At 36.1% G+C, this 21,188-nt stretch overlaps 1 protein-coding gene across 20 annotated transcripts in view; it reads left to right on the forward strand.

The window, feature by feature from the left end:
* The window catches only part of DOCK9 (dedicator of cytokinesis 9), a 106,033-nt gene that overhangs the window by 72,993 nt on the left and 11,852 nt on the right, over nucleotides 1-21,188 (forward strand). For 7 of the 20 annotated variants that reach the window (XM_015851512.1, XM_015851517.1, XM_015851519.2 and 4 more), the window contains exons 31-45: nucleotides 1,096-1,274; nucleotides 1,887-2,003; nucleotides 3,932-4,055; nucleotides 4,801-4,934; nucleotides 8,010-8,124; nucleotides 8,315-8,381; nucleotides 9,842-9,889; nucleotides 12,311-12,447; nucleotides 16,220-16,335; nucleotides 16,875-17,012; nucleotides 17,292-17,474; nucleotides 18,320-18,433; nucleotides 18,589-18,804; nucleotides 19,200-19,257; nucleotides 20,288-20,394. In XM_015851512.1, the coding sequence (XP_015706998.1) occupies nucleotides 1,096-1,274; nucleotides 1,887-2,003; nucleotides 3,932-4,055; nucleotides 4,801-4,934; nucleotides 8,010-8,124; nucleotides 8,315-8,381; nucleotides 9,842-9,889; nucleotides 12,311-12,447; nucleotides 16,220-16,335; nucleotides 16,875-17,012; nucleotides 17,292-17,474; nucleotides 18,320-18,433; nucleotides 18,589-18,804; nucleotides 19,200-19,257; nucleotides 20,288-20,394 (1,853 nt within the window). Of the gene's footprint in view, nucleotides 1-1,095; nucleotides 1,275-1,886; nucleotides 2,004-3,931; nucleotides 4,056-4,800; nucleotides 4,935-8,009; nucleotides 8,125-8,314; nucleotides 8,382-9,841; nucleotides 9,890-12,310; nucleotides 12,448-12,937; nucleotides 12,982-16,219; nucleotides 16,336-16,874; nucleotides 17,013-17,291; nucleotides 17,475-18,319; nucleotides 18,434-18,588; nucleotides 18,805-19,199; nucleotides 19,258-20,287; nucleotides 20,395-21,188 lie in introns of all 20 variants that reach the window. The other 13 variants (XM_032442020.1, XM_032442024.1, XM_015851511.2 and 10 more) reach the window with 5 other exon arrangements.

A 21,188-nucleotide genomic window follows, 5' to 3' on the forward strand; every position in this document is an offset into this window, starting at 1 on the left:
GATTATTTTATTCCATAAAATACTTCTAAAGTATTTTTAAAGCAGTTTGACTTTACTCTGTCAGATCTGCTTTGTTGTTTTTGTTTTTTTTTGTATGGGCATATGTGTCTATAATATATTTATCTATGTGACTTAGCATGGATTTATATTTAGTAATGGATATTAAATACTTTGTGATATAAAATTGCATTGTAATGATTTGAGTTCTGTAATAAAATATTCTTTAATCCCAATTCTGCTGAAACTGACACTAAATATGTAAATATTTCTGGAAAATGTAATGCTTCTGATTGATCTTGGAAAAACAAATGTCTGCTATACTAATGCACTTCGAATTTACATATTTCTAAGCTAACATATTTAAATACATTCATGTTCTTCTGTGTAAACTGAGAAGAAATTGCTTCACTTGAAATTTATGAGGCACGTGTTGTCTCTTACACTTCTAGTATCTACAGCAAATATGGGGGAATATTTTCTTAGAAAATATGAATTAACTAAGATCACAGGTGTTAGCAGGATTTATCATCTATATTCATAACCAATGGTTTTGGAAGATAGACAATGAAGAAGGAACTCAAAACTGCAGTATGGAAAACTAAATCTGCTTTTAATCCATGTTTGGCATGCAGCCTTTCAAGCTTACTAACTTGGGGCTGAACTGCAGAATAAAATCTAAATTATCCTTCTACCCCACAAAGTGATTTCTGAAGGATAGGATGGTCATAGCTTTTATGCCCTGTGTGCTGTTTCAGTGCACGAATGTAGATTTAAGTTTAATATGTAGCTAAAAGGCGCTGGTCGTGGTAAGCTTAGAAGGAAGACTCTTGCATATTGGACAGTATTTTAAGAATACTCAATTTGGATATATATGTATTCTCATATGCTTATATTTCTCTATTTTCTGCTGATTGAATATCACTCGCAATTGTTTAATGCATAGTTATGTGGTTAACTGTGTGTGTGTGAGTATTTATGATATATAGAAATGTCTGAACATGAATTTGTCAATAACCTTTGTGTTCAGCTTTAAGTTAATTGATAAATTATTTAAATTATACCATTCCTTACAAGGAATTTCTGCTTTATTTTCAGACCTTCAGCTAGATTATTCATTAACGGATGAGTTTTGTAAGAATCACTTCTTAGTGGGGCTGCTTCTAAGGGAAGTGGGAAATGCACTGCAAGAGTTCAGAGAAGTGCGGCAGATTGCTATTAGTGTGCTCAAGAATTTGATGATAAAGCACTCTTTTGATGATAGATATGCGTCCAGGGTAAGTGTATTTCTGTGTCAGTAGTACAAAATGATAAATACTGTGTGCACACTTTCAGAGAGTTTTTTCTTCTTTCACAAAACATATTAATTGGCAGCCATGCTGTTTGAGTTCAGACTACATCTGTGATGAAAATGAGCACTGACTTCAGCTAAAACAATTTGTAGGCCCCAATATTTTTACCGAAGAGGACCCACAAGGCATCTTTTTAGAATAATTACATTTATTATATTTTGATAGTCGTTTTTTGGTATATTTTGGTAACCACTGTGTTTAGATATATATAACGACTATTTTTAAAGCTCTTAATTTCATCAAGTGCTAGCTGTTAATATTTGATAATTGTCTGTACATCATCTACTGCTGGTAAACTGAATATAAGAAAAATGCTGTTGTGAGTTGATCAAGCTGTCATAAGATTACTTTACTTGGTTAGTCTTAGCTGAAATTATATTCCTGTAGAGATTTTTTCTGTGTTATATTGAAACAATAAATAAAATGACCTAATTATAGTGAATACAGTGAGGACCACTACTTTTTCCACTTGGGAATTTATAAGTGTGAACTCTAGCTTAACAAATATTTATTAAATGTTCTTTTCAAACTTTTTAGCTCCATCAAGCACGAATAGCCACTATGTACCTGCCACTCTTTGGATTGCTTATAGAAAATGTCCAACGAATCAATGTTAAAGATGTGTCTCCATTTCCTGTTAATCCTTCCAGCAATGTGAGTAACTGTTTCTATTTGATATTCTGATTATTTTTTATCATATTTTGTTGGTTGTATATGTATAAAATAATATATACTTTCAGGAAAAAGCTCCACAAGTTCCAGAATTCTTGGAGTTTGTTTACTTTATACTTGATTGAAAATTTTAGTTACATTTTATGACTTTGATTGCCCTTCCTCTGGTCCAGCTAAGTCATGCCTGACATCATAGTTGGCTACATTCAATAAATGCATCATAACTTGCTCTTCAGTTGAACCTTTGAAGATTTGTGGAGAATGTCAGGCTGCAGTCTAACACAGTGTAAATCTAATGTCATTTGATTACAATACTGTGTAGCATCTTGCTATTTCTGTGTCTCTAGTGTAAGCTTCTATCATTCTATTAACAACTGTAGACCACACAGGATTGGACCTGCTGCATCTTATTGTCTGTGCTAACAAGAGCAGCTAAAGAAGTTGAAGTAATAGTGTTGTTGGAGTGTCAAAAACAAAAAAAGTCAAACCCCAGAACCAACCAGGAGTATATTGAAATGTTATAGCTCTATACAATTATCGAATTTGAGATTTAATAATTAATGAGTTTATTTTAATTATTTCTGTATTTTGCTGTGGGTCTTTTGGAATTGTCTATATTACAGTGGAATGGTAAGTTGTATGGAATACTCATATCCATGGGGTACACATGCCCCTGAACTGAAAGTCAGGGACAGGGAGCAGAGTAAACCCTCCATAGTTGAAGAGGAAACAGCAACCTGCTATTCCACCCGGACTATTAAAAGTCCATGGGCTAAATGGGATCCCCCTGAGGGTACTGAGAGAGAATGGGCCAAGCCACTTTGCATCATTTATCAACAGTCCTCATCAACCAGGGAGGTTTCAGAGGACTGGAGGGTAGTGAATGTGAATCCCATCTACAAGAAGGATCAGAAACTACAGGCGTCAGCCTGACTTTGGTATCAAGGAAGGTCTTGAGTTGGGAGGAAGTGTTGATCTGTGTTAGGGTAGGAAGGCCCTACAGAGGGATCTGGACAGGCTGGAGCAATGGTCTGAGGCCATTTATATGAGATTCAACTAGACCAAGTGATGGGTCCTCTACTTTGGTCACGGTGACCCCAGGTAATGCTACAGGATTGGGGTAGAATGACAGGAAAGATGTACAGAGGAAAAGGATCTGAAGGTGCTGGCTGACAGTTGGCTGAATGTGAACCGGCAGTGTTCCCAAGTGGCCAAGAAGGCCAATGTTGCCCTGGTTTGTATCAGAAATAGTGCAGTCAGCAGGAGCAAGGGGGTGGTAGTTTCCCTGTACTTGGCACTGGTGAGGCTGCACCTAGAGTACTGTGCTCAGTTTTGGGCTCCTCACTGCAATAAGGACAATGCAGCACTGGAGTATGTCCACAGAAGGGCAGCAAAACTGGTGAAGGTCTGGAGCACAAGTCTTATGAGGAGCTGCTGAGGGAACTGGGGGTGTTTAGTCTGGAGAAGGAAAGGCTCAGGGGAGACCTTATCACTCTCTGCAATGACCCAAAAGGAGGTTGTGGCGATATGGGGATTGGCCTCTTCTCCCTTGTAACAGTGAGGTAGTGGCCTGAAGTTGTGCCAGTGGAGGTTCAATTTGAATATTAGGAAGCATTTCGTCTCTGAAAGATTGATGATGCATTGGAACATGCTGCCCAGGGAAGTGGTGAAGTCACCATCCCTGGTGATGTTCAGGAAGGGTTTAGATGTGGAACCTAGGTTTGTGGTTTAGTGAGAATGATGATATGTTGACAGTTGGACTAGATGATCTTAGAGGTCTTTTCCAGTTGTAAGGATTCTGTCGTTCTATGTAGTAAATTCTGCATTAGAAAATAAAGTTTGTATTACTAACTAAACCCATAATGTCGGAAAACAATAATCATATTTTCCTTTTTTTTTTTTTCCCCTAGCAGAGTGCAAAGGATGATGGGCTTAATTTGCCGACTGCGAATCAGCTGGTAACACCACAAAAAACAGTAAACACACTGGATAATAATCTTCCTAAAGATCTGTTTGGTGTTATCTCTGGCATTGGTAAGCACTTAAAAAAATTAAACCAAAAAAGGAAGAAGTTTTCTTTTGTCACTAGTAGTAAATGTCCTGCTTTTTCAGTATGCACTTGTGTGGAACCCTAATACAGTCAGTTATTCTGTCCAGAATTCAGTCTGCAAATGAGATATATTTGTGTTTTTTATTTTATTTTGTTTTTCTGTTTGAAAGTAAAGCTGGTTTTTGGAAAGAACTGCTTTCTTAAAAAAACTTTCCCCTCATCAAAGTTGGTGGTGCTCCATAGGCTGCTGAGAAATAAAAGACAAGACTATCCTTAGTCACTTACAGCAAGAGTGCCATGGGACATGGCTTTGTAAATAACCAACTCTGTGTGGAATGCTCATTGTGCATACTCATGGCTATCCTCTTTTTTTAACTTGTTGTTCTGTTGTTATCTGTTATAATTAGTTGCATCAGTTACTAGTCAATTAAAAAATGATGAGGAAAAGAAAGTTTCTGCAGATGTGTCTTTCATATAAGCGTGTATATATTGATAGGTTTGCTTTTAGATACATCTGCATGTATTTCTACATAGGTCTGTAAGTGTGTATATGTATACATGTACATATCTGCTGAAAATATACCAATTGATCTCCATTAGAAGTATTTACATGGAATTATTTGCCTTCTTGAGAAATATATACATGTATAGGGGGGTTAGAAGTCTGACTACAGAGTAACTTTTTACAGTATATGCACTGCTTGAGATTTTTACATTTTCTTTGTTTAGCTTCTCCATACACTACTTCAACTCCAAATATTAACTGTGTGAGGAACGCTGACTCAAGAGGCTCTCTTATAAGTACGGACTCAGGAAACAGTCTTCCTGAAAGACACAGCGACAAAAGCAATTCCCTTGAAAAGGTAAACAAGCAAACAAAGAAAACCCCTCAGAAAGAACAACAAAGTACTCACTGAAGAGTACTCCTGAAATTTTAAGCTAACTTTTGTTATCTCCACTGGGACTGGGCGTTCAAGAATAACTTCAGAGCAGAGTTTTCATAAGCTTTTATTTTATCTTTTTTCTTTTGAGAAACATGTCATATGAGCTCTTCTAGCAGTGTTTTTATTAAGCTATTCTGCAGGAAATGCAGTCTGATTTCCAATTTAGAAACATAAGCAAGCACTTGTTTTTTTTCCCTTTAGATGAGGGCATGGGGTTACGAGCATTAAATATTGCCTGTGAGAACTGAACTCTGGTTACGCGAGATTTTGTGGAGGTCATCACTCTGTCTGTTGAACACACAATATATGTAATATATGTACTTTATAAATCAATTACTGTGAATTCTCTAACTATACTAAACCATTTCATTTGGAACCTGTTACAAAGTAGGACTTTTGGTTCTGGTAGCTATGAGTTACTCAGTCATGTCTATCTAGAGCTTACATTTGTGCTGTGATCACATTTCATTTTCTTAGATCTTGTTGTGCATGTCACAACGTGATAACTTTTTCCCTTGACCCTGACATGCCTTCGTGTGGCAGAGAGAGAAGCTTCTCAGAAGGCACTCTGCTCATGCTATGCGTCCCGATGGAGGAGAAGAAGAAAATTCTCACCCTGCAAAGAAAAACCGTGTTACTATGGATTTTTCGCTTCTGACAGTTCCAGTTTTGCCAGAGAAAATTATGCATGCTGCTTTCTCTCTTCAGTTACAAGAAGTATTTGGTTTTTGTGCTTGGTATAGTTCAGCTACTGAGTGAAGTGTGATCAATAGTTTTGCCACTTCTTTTGCAACAGTTGAATCTCAAGGCAAATACGTACAAAGCTGCCACATAAATCACCAGTGAATTCCAAACCTGTAATAGTTCGTGTATGTAATTATTGAAGTCAGAACTATCCAGTCAGCTTAACTATTAGCAGAATTTGAGTCTTATATTTCTTAATATAAATATGTCTAAATATTAATATAAATATGTCTTCTTTGACAATCTTTGACAGAAATGCCTTGGGCACATGCTGTTGCTAAATGGCAATACCATCATCTATTACTTAGTTTTTATGCTGTTAATTACTAACGTGCGGTGTTTTCACTAAAAGAGTTTTCAAAGGAGTCAAAATCCTTTGAAAATTCTGCTCTGGTCTGCCAGTTTAGGTAATAGAGAGTTCATGTTTTGCATGCTGTCAGTATCTTGCGTTGAATAATACTGAATTCTGGCTTCTTAGTCATTGCTTTCCAAACTTTCTGTTAGATCAGTTGTTAACTGCATGTATCTTTAAATTTTTGCTCATTGCTTGGTTTTATCCTAGTTTTCAATCAGAATAACCTGTAGAACTAGACTTGTGGAAAAAGAATTTTTTAGAAACTATTGCTATTTTAATATGATCTTTCTTTATGTGCTACTGAGATTATTTTAACCTAAACTTGTAAGTAGCTATAAGACTAGTTTTATCTCTGTACACTTTCAACTTTTAGAGAGAGTTCTATTTCTAAATGGTATCAAAATTATAGAACACTCAAAAATCATTTTCTGTTCTGTTACCCATTAATTGCCTGTTCTGTTTCAGTTTGCCTAAAACTGTATAGAAGTACTTCCTTGTTCACTGAAGATACTCCATTTATTTAAAATTAATGGTTTTGGGGACTTTTAGAATCAGAAGTGATCAGGTTTATGCAGGTGTCTACTTCCTCCTAAATTAATTTCTGTCTAGTATTATTATAACATCATGTAGTTTCCATTCATACAATGGCTACTATACGAGAGATTGCATAGATTGCTTTGAGAACAGGCATCATCTCAAAGGGCTCAGTAGTCGATTGATGTGTGTGCTGCAAAGTGTCATAGATTAGCAATTCTCTTACTTTCAGTGAGGAGTGTTCCTGGAAGGACTATTCTTTCTTTGAGGTATTGGAACTCAGTTTGAGAAACCAAGTGCTTTTCTCCCTCATATCTACGTTTTTATTTTCATTTTTATTTTTGTTTTGTTTTTCTAATGTTGATATAAAGGATTGCTTCCTATGCTTTTATGTGTCCTTAAAAAGTTGATGAGTCCAATGCCAGCAAGCTTCTGTGTAGAAACTGTTGTACAAATCAATTATAGCAGAATGTTAACTTTCCAGAAAATAGTTTAAATGACTGGTTCATCTTCCACTGGGTTAAGTACCTTTATATTGGAAGGGAGGAAATAGGCAATGAAAAGGGTGGAATATATCCTTTAAACATTCAGCTTCATATTGAGGATTTTAAAAAACTTGACTGTGTAAAAAATGATTGTTTTATAAATTGCCTAAAGCTCTATTTCTATATTCTCAGTTCTACTTTTCTTTCTGTAACTCTTTATGCAGTAAATATTTTGTAAGTTGTCAAGTTGTCATGTATTTATATATATATATTTTCTTTATGGACAGATTTTCTGATTTTCTTCAGTACTGAGTATTGTAGATTAGCTTCTCACAAGTGTAGGAACTTTATAAAAGGGAAGGAAGAGTTTTGATTTTTTTTAAGGCAAAGGCAGATTATTTATCAGTAGATGGTCTTCCAGCATGCACACTATTCCCATACATGTATGCTTCCCTGCGGATTCTTCAATTTTCAGTAGAATTGTGTGGAGTCAGGTCTGCCTGCAGTTCAGTGTAAGATCCTCAAAAGCAAAGAAGCACGTATGTGTTGCCTAATAGCGAGTATTTTTGAAGTATTTACACTAAGTAGAAAGGGTATGCCTCAGTTTACAGTCACTTTTTAGTTAACTTCTTACATGTCTTCCCTGGGGGAAAACTTGTGTTAAGAGGGAAATGAAAGTAAACAGAAGTCAAGAGGTTTAATTTCTATACTTCATGCCTATAGTGTGTTTTTTAGAGGCCTGTCTCTACATAAAACATTTTTGTCTCCATTCTGAGATCCTTCTTCTGTTGCAGGAATTAATAAGGCAATTTTAAAGCATTTTAGTTCATTATCAGCTAAGGAACATTTCAGCCAAACTGTTGATTTTCTTTTCAGAACCAACAGAGCAGCACCTTAGGAAGTTCTGTAGTTCGATATGACAAACTCGACCAAGCAGAGATCAAGAGTCTGCTCATGTGTTTCCTTCACATCTTGAGAAGTATGTCAGAAGGTAGGTATATTTCAAAATTGTGTGCTGGATTTATGCACGTGACTTAATACCTTTTGTAACCTCACTAGCCATTTTTAGATTATTGAGATCCTAATGATCTGAAAACCAAGAACAGCTTTCCAACTCTCTACTTGATGCTGTTTTGTGCTTACTGCCTTTGTCTTGTTATTCATATTTTTCATTTTCTTAGATGCACTATTTACTTATTGGAACAAGGCTACAAAATCTGAGCTCATGGACTTCTTCACAATTACAGAGTAAGATTTTTTTTCAGTTTATCATAAAATCATACATTTTGCTATGCTGTTAAAATCGTGAGTATAGACATAAATGTGTATGTGTTACTCTTCATTGTTTGAAAAGCAATACCACAGTCATTCTTGATTAGAAATCCTTAGCTTGATGTGCACTATTGCATGTTTGTGCAACTCCATAATGGATTCTGGAATTAGGCTATGCAGAAATGACCTCAAAAGGTTCCTAAATAGTAAGCAGTAGTCAGAATTTCATTGCTTGTGTAAGAGGAATGGACTGTCTTGTTGACTTTCCTGCACTCAAATGCATCTCGTAATGCAAACTTGTGCAATGGCTATATATGAAAATTATTTGAATCAAATAACTTTGGAAACAAAGGGATATGAATTGTATTCCTAGCTTTCTTCTTGCATCTTGGAAACAAAATATATGATGAAACCGTTATTTCTTATTAGCTGTTACATTTTGGCCTATCCACATCTAGTATTATTTATTCATGAAAACTGACTGATAGATAGAAAATAAAGAAGGTGCTATTGACTGGAAGTGGTGCAACACAGAAACCTTTCTGCATGTCTTGTTTCACTGATTTGTTTTCCTTCACTTCAGTTGTTACAGGCACGGTCACTGTAATATCGGTAATTAATTGTTATGTAATGTGATACTCAAAGTTCATTTTAGAAATATGTTACAAATAGTGTTTTAATTCAAACACTGAGTGCAGCTGGCATTATACTGATTGCACTGGAAACAGAACTGAGCAGGTAAATGAACGCAGGTGGTAGACTGTAGCATGAGGTATAAAGTGTATGAAATCAGTAAACATTGCTTTTCCCTTAATGACTGACTTCTTGTTTAAGGGCTAGATAGAATTAGTTTTTTATCTAATCAGCAATCTCGGATTACCATCACAATATTAGTTTGAGGAATACAAAACAAAATTCCCATCTTAGAATCATGGAATTTCGGTTAGAAAAGACCGTTAAGATCTGATGGTGCAAATAATGTCCCCAAGTGCCACATGTGCACAGAAATTAGACCAGATGGCCTCCAAACGCCCCTCCCAACCTCAATCATTCTGTGATGTTGTGCCGTAACATTTGAACTTGGTGTTAATAATTTTCTAATGTACTCTTTTTTTTCGTTATTTGACTCTTCCAGCTTGTCATTGCAAGACTCGTACAAGCTGTTTTGATGCAGAAAAGTAGAGATTGTTGTGCTTTTTTTATACTAAGCCCAATTTAACTAAAACAGCAACCATTCATGATTGATTTCAGAGGATCTGTGTCCAGTTATTCTTGGCGGGGGACTGGAAACTAATTTTAAGGGTTAGAGAGATTAAGTTTTATGGCATAAGAGTTTAAAGTTAAACAAGAAAAAAAAAAGCTGAGTAATTCCAATGAACATAAACTTATAAAGGATTATTGTGTTATTTTTCTGACTTTTTATGTGTTCTCTGTAGAGTATGCTTACATCAGTTCCAGTACATGGGAAAACGATACATAGCCAGGTACTGTGTGGAATTTAAATGTTACTGTCTTGTCCACTATGAATAATAGCCTGTACAGCACTGTATCCTCTAAAAGTCATAATGGGTGCAAAACTCTGCTACGAATAAGTCATTATGGGAGTAGAGATGTTATTGTAAAATTATACATAACAGTTTGAAGTAACGTTACTGTATTAACAGTTCTGAAGCAGATACCAGACTTCTAGGTAGGATACAGAATGGTGTGTGCTGTGCTTACTATAAATTACTTGGCAGTTCACCCACCCCTCCTACTATCTTTTCACTGAAGACTTTTTTCCTTGAAGTAATGTTTTATCATTTTAATATTTCATTTTCACTTGGCCATAAAACCACGTCAATTGAAATGTTAGAGAAATTTAATAAAGTGTCTCCAATGAAAGGTGAGTAGTAGACATTTCTACTCTGCTGTTTCTCAGTTCAGAGTCCCAAGTAGGTACCGGTATGGTTCCCTTTGGCTGCTGTTTAAAAGAAAATCTCAGAAATACGCATATAGTATGTATTTATTTCAAAGTAATGCCTCCTATTTATTTCATGGAAACAACAGGAGATACATAAAGCACAAAAGCACTGTTTGATAGAGCAGATTCTCAGCTCCAAAACACTATTGTCCAACATAGTCAGCACCGTTAGCTGTGCGTTTTCATCAGCAATGAACAAGAGCCTGCATGCTGCACTCATAAGAATCTGCACCAGTGGAAGTGACCCACTGTCGCCACTGCTGAAACTCATTACCACTGCCTCATTGTACTCACATCCGCCATTCGGTCTCCAGAAATGTTTAACAAGCATCAATGAATGTCAGTGGGTGCCGTGTTTTCTGCATGAAGGGATTCAGTGACAGCCCTTTGCTTCATACACACTTCCATGTCAGATGTCATTCTGTCAGACTGCCCCTCTGCTGCCATCTGTCACACAGTCACAGTGTGTAATGGAATTTTGCTGGGAAGGTTCAGCCTCTGCTGTCATGTAACCACAGTGTGTCTCTAATATAGTGGGTTAACATCATAAAATGGGAGGCATTACTTTTGGAGCAGCCTTTGTACTCAAGTATTTGAATATATTTGCATTCGTGTATTCTTTCCTGCAAAGTACTTTTGTAATAGAATAAAATGTATCAATCTGTTTAGCATTCGCACTGTGATATACACTGTGGTCCTGTTATAACTAAATTTGTTCAAATGCTAGTCCTCTTGAGCTTGGTGGGAGAGTAATTGCAGACCTTGGATGGGAAGGTATTCTAAGATGTTCAGTGGTGTGTGGATGTGTTTCTACAAATGATAAACACGACTACCTTCCTGGAATTTTCTCATCCATGCTTAAACAACTTAGAAAAGATAAATGATAATCAGCAAGCAAGACAAATCTGTCCTTCTTAAGGCTTTGATTTTAACCGTTGTGTTCTAAAATACAGAATATTTACAGAAGTCTGTAATTTTTAGGCTTTTTGTAAAAAAAAAAAGAAAGTAAAATGAAATAAAATGATACAAATATTTAAAACATATGAAAAAATGGACACCAAAACCAGCCAGCCAAAAAAAAAAGTTTAATTCCTTTGACTAGTTTTTAGAAAAGAACTGTCCTCCTTCCTTTTGTTTACTGATCTCTTAGTTTGTGTAGTGCATGTCATGCTAAACAAAGACTTATGCTATAGAAATCATTTGTGTTCTGCAGAAGTACCGAATTTCCCCAATTAATGTAGCTTTCTCGTCTTTCATGTTGTGACACTGAAGCATATGACAGTCAATGCACGTACTCTTAAAATACACAAATGACACAGAGTGAAAAGGAACAGGGAAAATATTCAGGCACTGGTTTTCATTTTTCATTAGCTCTGGTGGTGGTACACAGTAGGAATTTAGCTTCTACTGATTGCTAACACAGATCACCTTTCTGTTCTCTTCACTTGATTGCTGCAACTTTAACAAAGTGTATGGCTCTTCTCCCTTCCTGCTTGGGTAAGACGTCCAAATTAATCCCTCAGTTAATTCCTCCTCCCTGTTGCATGTACGCATTCTCATTTTACCATTATGTGTCTTTTTCTAGCTTTTTTTTCCTAAAATTTTTACGTAAGGTTTTGGGTTCCGAATATCTTTGGAATCTTTGTATTCTCAAATATGTATGTGCGCAAGAGCTCTGAAGTCAGTCTAGCATTTTCAGAGCAGCTACTCGTGTGCTTTTGCTGTTGTGCTTTGAGGTTTTTAGGAAAGCATTTGCTGTGATGCTCCCTTGTTTTTTTTTTAAGCTGCCTATTTTTGTTTTGTAAGTAAAACATTAAATAGGTTGCATTACGGCACTTCCTGTAAAACTTGCTGTGCTGTAGCTGCTTAACTAACACTTCCTATCTTGCTGCTGATTGACATATCTAACTTTTGCTTCTATCCCATTTCACCCATCTTGCAGGAACCAGGAGGGGTTGGGATCCATAGTTCATGATCGAAAATCTCAGACATTGCCTGTTTCCCGTAACAGAACAGGAATGATGCATGCCAGATTACAGCAGCTGAGCAGCCTGGATAACTCTCTCACTTTTAACCACAGTAAGTCTCATGACATGGTAACATTCATCATCTTCAACCAGTACCACAACACCAGACAGGTCCCAGAGCCACACCAGTGCATTTCAATTTCAATTTTATTATTCTAGGTCAAAGGAATAACTGGAAAAAATCGATGGTCTGTTCCCTGCTTTGTGATAAAACAATTGATGTGGCTGATGCCATAACATGGAGTGTGGTTAATGATACTATATTTTAAAAAAGCATTTTTTTTTCCTTTACAATTATATGCATTTGGACACGTTACAGAATTTAGTTGTTTTCTATTTGCTTCATAAAGCTTCATTTTTTTTCCCCCAACTCGGTCTTAATCTGAAAATAAAACTTAACACTTTGACCATATCTCCATGTTCTGACATCTCCTAAGGACAAATAAGCTTCTTAGAATTTCTACAGAGAATGTGAAGCCCGTGATTTAGTTTGTCTGGAAGTAAAAAAGCGTCCAATAATGAAGTGATTTTTCTGTTTTCAGTGTGAGAAAGATATCAAGTATTCTTGGAATTTCTGTAGACAATGGTAAGATTTAATCAGGTTGAAGTCAGCTTCTATAAGACTGCTGTATTGAAAACTAAATCTGCTTATGTCCTATCTTTTTAAATATGCTGCTCTTAAATCGCAAGTTATGCTTTATGTGAAGTATTCTGAAGCAATGTTTTGCAATCTTCAGCTTCAAAAGCAGTTAAACTGGTTGACTAATCCAGTAAAAAGAACGCTAGGTCTCAAAAGGATGGTGTGCAGTAAAGCGGTTATTTGACTTTCACTATCCTCATTTCTTGATTTCCCAAAGCATATCTAACTGTCACCTACAGATACTTAAAACCTTTTAGCTCATTATTTGTAACATAAAGCTACGGTTTAACATAATTACACAAGACTTACCTGGCAGTTCAGTGGAAAACTGACATTACAAAACAAAAAACCAACCCTGTTTGTAAATGCACTTTGGTATCATTTTAAATATAAAGCATACAAATCTTTGAATCAAATACTTTGTAAAACTATATAGTTGTGGAAGATATTTTTTCACATAAGCAGTCTACTGCTGCTGTATTAATGCTGTATCAGTTCTGCTTCTAGAAATTTATATGTTTTTTGATACACACGGGAGCTATCAGACTGTATGGCTATGTATTCTATATGGTAAAGAATTCTGTATAGGAATATTAATTTTTAAAAAGTCCTAAAAATATATCATGTGACTCCTTCTGGACTTCATGGGCAAAACTCAACAAGGTTGACTAATCTTAAGGATAGTGAGCTGAAAGATTTTAATGAATGCATGCTTATGTAAGAATAAACTTTCTGTTCTTTTCCAACTAGTTTGAAGGAATTATCAAAGATAGTGTCTTATTCAGATAGTTTTGAGTTAAGCGACAGCAGTGTCTTTAATGCTGTACATTTAATAAATATAAGGATGCTAGACTTTGTATTATGGTTTTGTAAGGTGAAAACATGTTGCTCTGTCAAATGTTGAATTGATTTTTATTTCTTTTCTGTCTTGTTTTCTGACTTTTAGTTTTGTGTTGTTGTCGCTCCATCTGTATTACTTATATAGAATAGAATAGAATTGTGGAGTCATTACAGTCAGAAAAGACCTTTAAGATCATCCAGTCCAACTTCCACCTACCACCAATGTTTCCCACTAAACCATGTCCCAAAAATACTACCTCTACTCTTTCCTTAAACATGTCCAGGGACAGTTCCCTGGGCAGCCTGTTCCAACGCCTGACCACTCTTTCAGAGAAGAAATGCTTCCTCATTTCCAAAATGAACATCCCTTGGTGCTGCCCAAAACTTCTGCAGTAATGCAGTGCAATCAAAGGCTAGTTTCTTGTAAATTACTTATGGAAAGAAAAAATTTGAAGTCTAGAATGTTGTGGATTGGCTACAGCTTTTGTTCAGAAGAGCAGAATATCATGAGCTGGGAGGGACCAACAAGACTCATCAAGCCCAGCTCCTGGCATCTCACAGCACCACCCAAAATCCAAACACTGATAGTGTTGTCCAGACACTGCTTGATCTCCAGCAGCTTGGGGTTGTGACCACTGTGTGGGGCATCTGTTTCATGCCTGACCACCCTCTGGTGCAGAACCTTTTCCTAATACTGAACCTGACCCTCTGCTGATGCAGCTCTGTGCCATTCCCTCGGCTCCTGTCACCAGAGATCAGTGTCTTCCCCTCTGGACCCCTTGTCAGGAAACTGTAGGCCTCCATTAGGCCTCTTCTTAGTCTTCTCTTTCCTGAGCTGAACAAACCAAGAGACCTCAACTGCTCCTTCTACATCTTGCTGTCTAGAACCTTTGTCGTATTCACAGCTCTTTCTTGGATGCTCTCTACAAGTTACACGTCCATCTTATGTGCCCCATAGTGCATGCAGCACACTGTGGTGAAGCCACACCAGTACACAGCAGAGCAGGACAATCCCTTCTCTCATCTGGCTGGCAGTGCTGTGTCTGATTCACTCCAGGATGCAGTTGGCCCTTCTGGCTGCCAGAGCTCAACGTGTAATCAATGTGTATTCATTTTGCAATTGATCTGAATCCTCAGGTTCTGTTCTGCGGAGCTGATCTCCAGCTTCTCATCTCCTATTCTGTACATATATCTAGGATTGCCCTGTCCCAGATGGAGAATCTGTCACTTGCTCTTGTTGAAGTTTGTACAGTTGGTGATTATCCAGCCTACTGTTTCATCTAGATCTCTCTCTATATATAGGAAAGAGATGTATGCTTCCTGACAGAAACCGCTAGTGCAGGTTCTACCAGTCTTTTTTCCTACACTTTGTAGCTTTTTTTATTTGCTTGTTTCAAGTTCCTTCTTCAAAGTTTTGTTCATAAAAACAAACACCATGGTTTTTTCTTTTTAAGCTACACCTAATGGTAGGTCCACTTAGTCTGGATAAAGAAAGAGGAAACTAGAGTTGCCTAGTTCATCTAGGGTAACAAAGGGTGCAGAAATAAATGGCTGGGTGACAGCCTAAAAACCTCTCCTTTTCTTGCATTAGACTCAATGAATTCAAGCTATACTTCTCATTAGTTGACTGAGTTGATCTAACATTTTAACACGATCCACACCAAATTTGCGTGAAGATGTCAGAACGCATCTGTCAATCCAGTTTTGAAAGATCAGTGTTAGAAAACATAACATATTTTAACCATTGCTGAAGCATGCTGTGTTTTTTAAATTATTTGGCTACATTATAGAATAAAAGGCAATAAAATATTTTGGCTAAATATAGTTATTGCATGCTATTCCTACAGCGCATAATTACTTCCTTGGGTCTTCAACTGTGTTTAAGTGCATGTATTCCTTTGGTGTTTTGCATTTTTATAACAATTGGATTCAATATCATTATAACAGCACTAAATCACCATATTCTCAGCTGTAACTCCATGCTACCAAGGCATTTATTTGATGAATATATGCATGTATGCATACATACATATGTATATGTTTTTATATGTACATTTGTGCGTATACATACATACATATGAAACATCGAAAATCTTAATGCTTTCATTGCTATTTATTGGTTTTGTTGTTGACATTTGTACATTATACTCTTGTGCAAATTATGGTAAAATAATTATTTGCACATATATGACAAATATTTGAATGTGGATATTACTTATTTTTCTGTATTGAGTATTAACTCCTGTCAGGCTTCACATGTTAACCTTTTCATAGTTCAGCAAGTCTTTTGGAAATGAAATGCATTTAAATTTGTGCACTAAGCACTTACACTTAATTTTTGTAGGCTATGGCCATTCAGATGCAGATGTTCTTCACCAGTCTTTACTGGAAGCAAATACTGCCACAGAAGTTTGCCTTACAATTCTGGATACGCTATCATTATTCACAATGGCTTTTAAGGTTTGTCCTTGAATTTATGTTAACATCTCTATATACACTGTAGTACTATCAATCACTTGGCACTTCTTAGCATTCCTAGTATTTCTTTGTTGTGGCATTTAACAGCTCACAACCTGTTATGGCAAAATGCTTTGGTTACCCGTTGTACTCCTTATTGATCATCTGTTGGAAAAGCTCCTTCCTCATTCTAACTTTCTAAAAGTATTTCTCGAAACTGTGTCTAGTTAATGTGAGTGGTAAAACTGTATTTTCTGTATCAGTACTATAATTAGTATTTGGACATGCTCTGGCTTGGGCCTGTATATTAAACATGATCTCTTCCTATATGAAATCATGGATCAGTTAACAGCGCTTTCTTTATATTCAAGATCAATGAAATGGTAGAAATATCTCATTAAACCTCAGTTACATTTGTATTATTAAATGTCTCAGTAATGCTATGCAGATTTTTTTATTACTGTTCTGAAATATGTGTGTTTTTAGAATGGCACAAATGTATTCCAGTGCAAAATTCCTAAATTCTCGTTATTAATTTAAAGAATCAGCTACTGACAGATCTTGGACATAACCCACTAATGAAAAAAGTATTTGATGTGTACCTCTGCTTCCTTCAAAAGAATCAGTCTGAAACAGCACTGAAACACGTTTTCATTGCTTTAAGGGCACTTATATTTAAGGTAAGGAGTTTTAAAATAATTTATCTCCAAGTACATATCCATATTCATAACTAGAAATACACTATCAAGGAGTCTGAGAACTAAAGATTCCAAATTAAAATTCATAAAGAGCCTGGATCAATTATCCTTTGAATTGTATAAAAATTATTCTGTTTTGTGAACTACTATAACTGTTTTTGCAATTGTTTGGAGCTATTAATATACTGGTATTTTTCTGAACATGTTTATTTTGTTAAGAATGGGGTGTTAATGTTCTTTCTGTTCTGCTTTTTTCCTCAGTTTCCTTCTACGTTTTATGAGGGCAGAGCTGATATGTGTTCTGCCCTGTGCTATGAGATTCTGAAGTACTGTAATTCCAAATTGAGTTCAATTCGAACTGAAGCTTCGCAGTTACTGTACTTCTTAATGAGAAATAATTTTGATTACACAGGGAAGAAATCTTTTGTTCGAACACATCTGCAAGTTAGTATATTTTCTTTATTTTTTTGGTTTTTTTTTTCATGTTTTAAAGCATTGTGTGGCTAGTACTCATAGGTGGGCAGCTGCATGCTAGAGTGCAAAGTCCTGTTGGATAAAGACAGAAATATATATTTTTATATTTGAGAAAGCTTAGTACAGTCCTAAGAAGAGTATATCTGGTACAAGGAATGACTTGAAGCAATACAGTGACCCAATGTGATGAAGGTAATTATCATTTGTGAGTAGGAAACATTTATTTTGATGTTATTTTGATTGAAGTCTGAAATAAAACAGAGATACATTAAGACTGGGAACAATAGTTCATTACTTTTATGAGCTCTGCTCACCCACCTGCCCGTCTTTAGACCAGAGGATGCTTGTGCATTAAATTTATATAAGGCTCCTTTTTCTTGCTTGTCTTGCTGTACAAATGTACATTTGGGTTTGGTTTTTTTGGGGGGGAAAACAAAGTCTGTCAAATAGCATTTTACTTCACAGAATCACAGAATCACAGAATGACCCGGGTTGGAAGGGACCTCAAGGATCATGTAGTTCCAACCCCCCTGCCTGGCAGGGCCACCAAACATACACATTTACTAGATCAGGTTGCCCAGGTCCAACCTGGTCTTGAACACCTCCAAGGACGGGGCATCCACAACCTCCCTGGGCAGCCTGTTCCAGGGCCTAACCACTCTCCTAGTGAAGGACTTCCCCCTAACATCCAAACAACTCTTCAAGGAAGAGTCTTTCTATTTAAGAGAACAAAACTTTCTTTTTAATTGCATCATAGGTACGTTTCAAAGGTATTTCATGAAATATGCACTAACTAGACATTTGTTTCTGTCAAGGTTATTATCTCAGTAAGCCAGTTAATTGCTGATGTTGTTGGAATTGGAGGAACTAGATTTCAGCAGTCCCTGTCCATCATCAATAATTGTGCCAATCACGACAGGATTATTAAGGTCTGGCTTTATTCTTCTTTTTGTATCATAGAAAGGCTGCTTGAAACCTTTTTCACTGCACCTTTTGCAATGACACTTTAACTTTTTCTGTGATGTGATGTGAGTAATAAATAAAGCTAGTAGTTAAACAAACCTTTCTGTTTTTTTTTTTTTAGCACACTACATTCCCTTCTGATGTAAAAGATCTAACAAAGCGTATTCGTACAGTACTGATGGCTACAGCTCAGATGAAGGAGCATGAGAATGATCCAGAAATGCTTGTAGACCTCCAGTACAGTTTGGCAAAGTCTTATGCTAGTACACCTGAGCTAAGGAAGACATGGTTAGACAGCATGGCAAGGATCCATGTTAAAAACGGGGATCTTTCAGAGGTAAGAGAAAGATCAGACTTTTTTTAGCTTCTAAATAAATTCAAGCTTAACTTTCTTGAAATTGAAAATACATTGTGTGAATGTTACTGTATAATAATGGTTTTTAATTTTGAATGGTTGATGAGATGTTTTCATAAGCACGTCTTTAAGTCAGCTCTGATTATTAAGGTGTGGAATATGTTTAAGTGCTCTAGCAGTTAAGCTACTTATGCTCAGTGTAAACAGTAGAAGGATCAGGCCTTCTGCTCGCTAATGTTCTTCAGTTATCGGTTGCCTAAAATACTTGAAACTATGCCTTGAATTCCTCTCTGGTTGCCTTTAAAGAATTATCCTAATTTTCTGAAGAAAAAGTGATCCGTGTCAACTTATAGAACTGTTACTCTTTTTGCTTTTAGGCAGCAATGTGCTATGTTCATGTGGCAGCACTGGTTGCAGAATATCTCACACGGAAAGGTATGATTTTGAAGTCCTACTGAAATGTGGGTTAGTTGTTTTTCATTATGCTTAGGAATAGCAATAATTTCCCTGAGGCAAAAAATCCTGATGTAAGTGGACAGTGTACTTACAGCAGCATGTTTAAGAACCAGCATTGTAGCTGAAGGTAAAGTCGGATTTTTAGGAAGGGAAAACAAAATTAATTTAACACAACAGTTGCTAATAAGTGGTTAGACCCTTTCTCTTTATCAATTAATGTTCTTCTTCATTAAGTAATTTCTCAGGTGTACAGAATGTCTTTCATTATTTTTTTTGCCTCTTGTAGGATACTGTGCTTCCATACTTGCCATTGGTTGCTGTTGAGGCTTTTACAATACATATTTCGGCCATATGACCTGACTTCTTAATTCAGCAATCTGATATAATAAAAAATACTTAAACAGAAAGAGATAGGGTTCATGTTAGTATATTCTAAAACCAATTCTTAGCAAATATATATTTCAGTAAAGGAAATTAGATTGAATTTATATATATTTTTTTTTTGCTTATTTCTACACTGATTTCTGTATCTACCACCAGATAATCTGTACAGCCATCCTCTGACTATCTGCTATAGTTTACATCAGTCTACCCATATTGTTCAGACTGAAGACTTGGATATGTCAGGGCTTGTTCTTGTGCAGTTCTTACACGATCAGTGCTATGAAATGCTGTAAAAGTGACCTTAGTTACCTTAGGCCGGGGATGGGATAAATTGGATGCAGTTTTAAGGTAAAACAGGAAGATTCAGGCACTACATATTTTTGTAGGTCAGAATCCAAACTAATGTTTTTTTCTAAAAAGCCTATTTATACTTAAGATGAACTCTGCTCTTTTAATCATACAGTGAGAAGCTGTGTGTTCCTTAATTATTTTGGCGGTAAGTATATTTAAATACAGCTTCTGACTTATCCAGCATTGCAAAATGGCCTAATATTACTTCGCAAGAGGAAGATTTTTTTTGCCGATGTTTAAGTGAATTTGTCTGTTTTTTCTTTTTCAATGATAGGGATGTTCAGGCAAGGCTGTATTGCCTTCAGAGTAATCACACCTAATATAGATGAAGAAGCTTCAATGATGGAGGACGTCGGAATGCAAGATGTTCACTTCAATGAAGTAAGCAAACATTAGCATGTTAGAACTGGTGGATGTTAAAGTGCCATTTATTTTTCCAGGTTGTGTGTTTCTGAGACTGACTACTATCACTTTGTTTGCTACTATTCTTATCCAAATAGAGAAAACTATTCTCGGATCTGTCCAGGCTCTATTGAGTTTACTACATGCATATATTTGACATAAAACATCAGCATAAAAATTGCTGTGACCATGCTGCGTATTTGCTAGTGTAGTTGAGGGAGTGAGGGACAGACAGCAAGTAACAGCAACTGACTTGGAAGAAAAATCAGTGTTATATAGGCATAATTGTACCAACAAAAAATATTTTGTGTTCTCATTTGTATAGAGTGAATGTGTGTGACAAAATAATTTGTCTGCAAATTGAACGCATTCTAACAGATTGAGGAGGAATAGATGTAGTGGTTTTAAGGCTTGAACTTTTACTCCCTAGTTCTGGTGCTACTTTGCAGTGTTGTTTTAAGACAAAAATAGTAGACTTGCCTTTTTCTGTGAAGGCAGAAGTGGTAATTATTTGAAATAAGAAATGTGCTCTTTGTTTCCATAAACACAGAGACAGATTTTGGGGTTTTTATTATTATTATGTGTTATATTGTTTAAAACACAGATTCTCCTCAGCGAGCATGAATGTGTCATGTTAGACAAAGAGAAATGTAAGCTATTCTAACTGAGCCAAGAGTTGGATTTTCATTGAGTACGGTCAATGTAAACTTTTGTTGGAAGCTCTAGTCAGTGTCTACCTGACAAACCATTTATCAGAGCTTAATTCTTTTGTG

Source organism: Coturnix japonica, chromosome 1, assembly GCF_001577835.2.
Source record: "Coturnix japonica isolate 7356 chromosome 1, Coturnix japonica 2.1, whole genome shotgun sequence".
NCBI classification, from domain to species: Eukaryota; Metazoa; Chordata; class Aves; order Galliformes; family Phasianidae; genus Coturnix; species Coturnix japonica.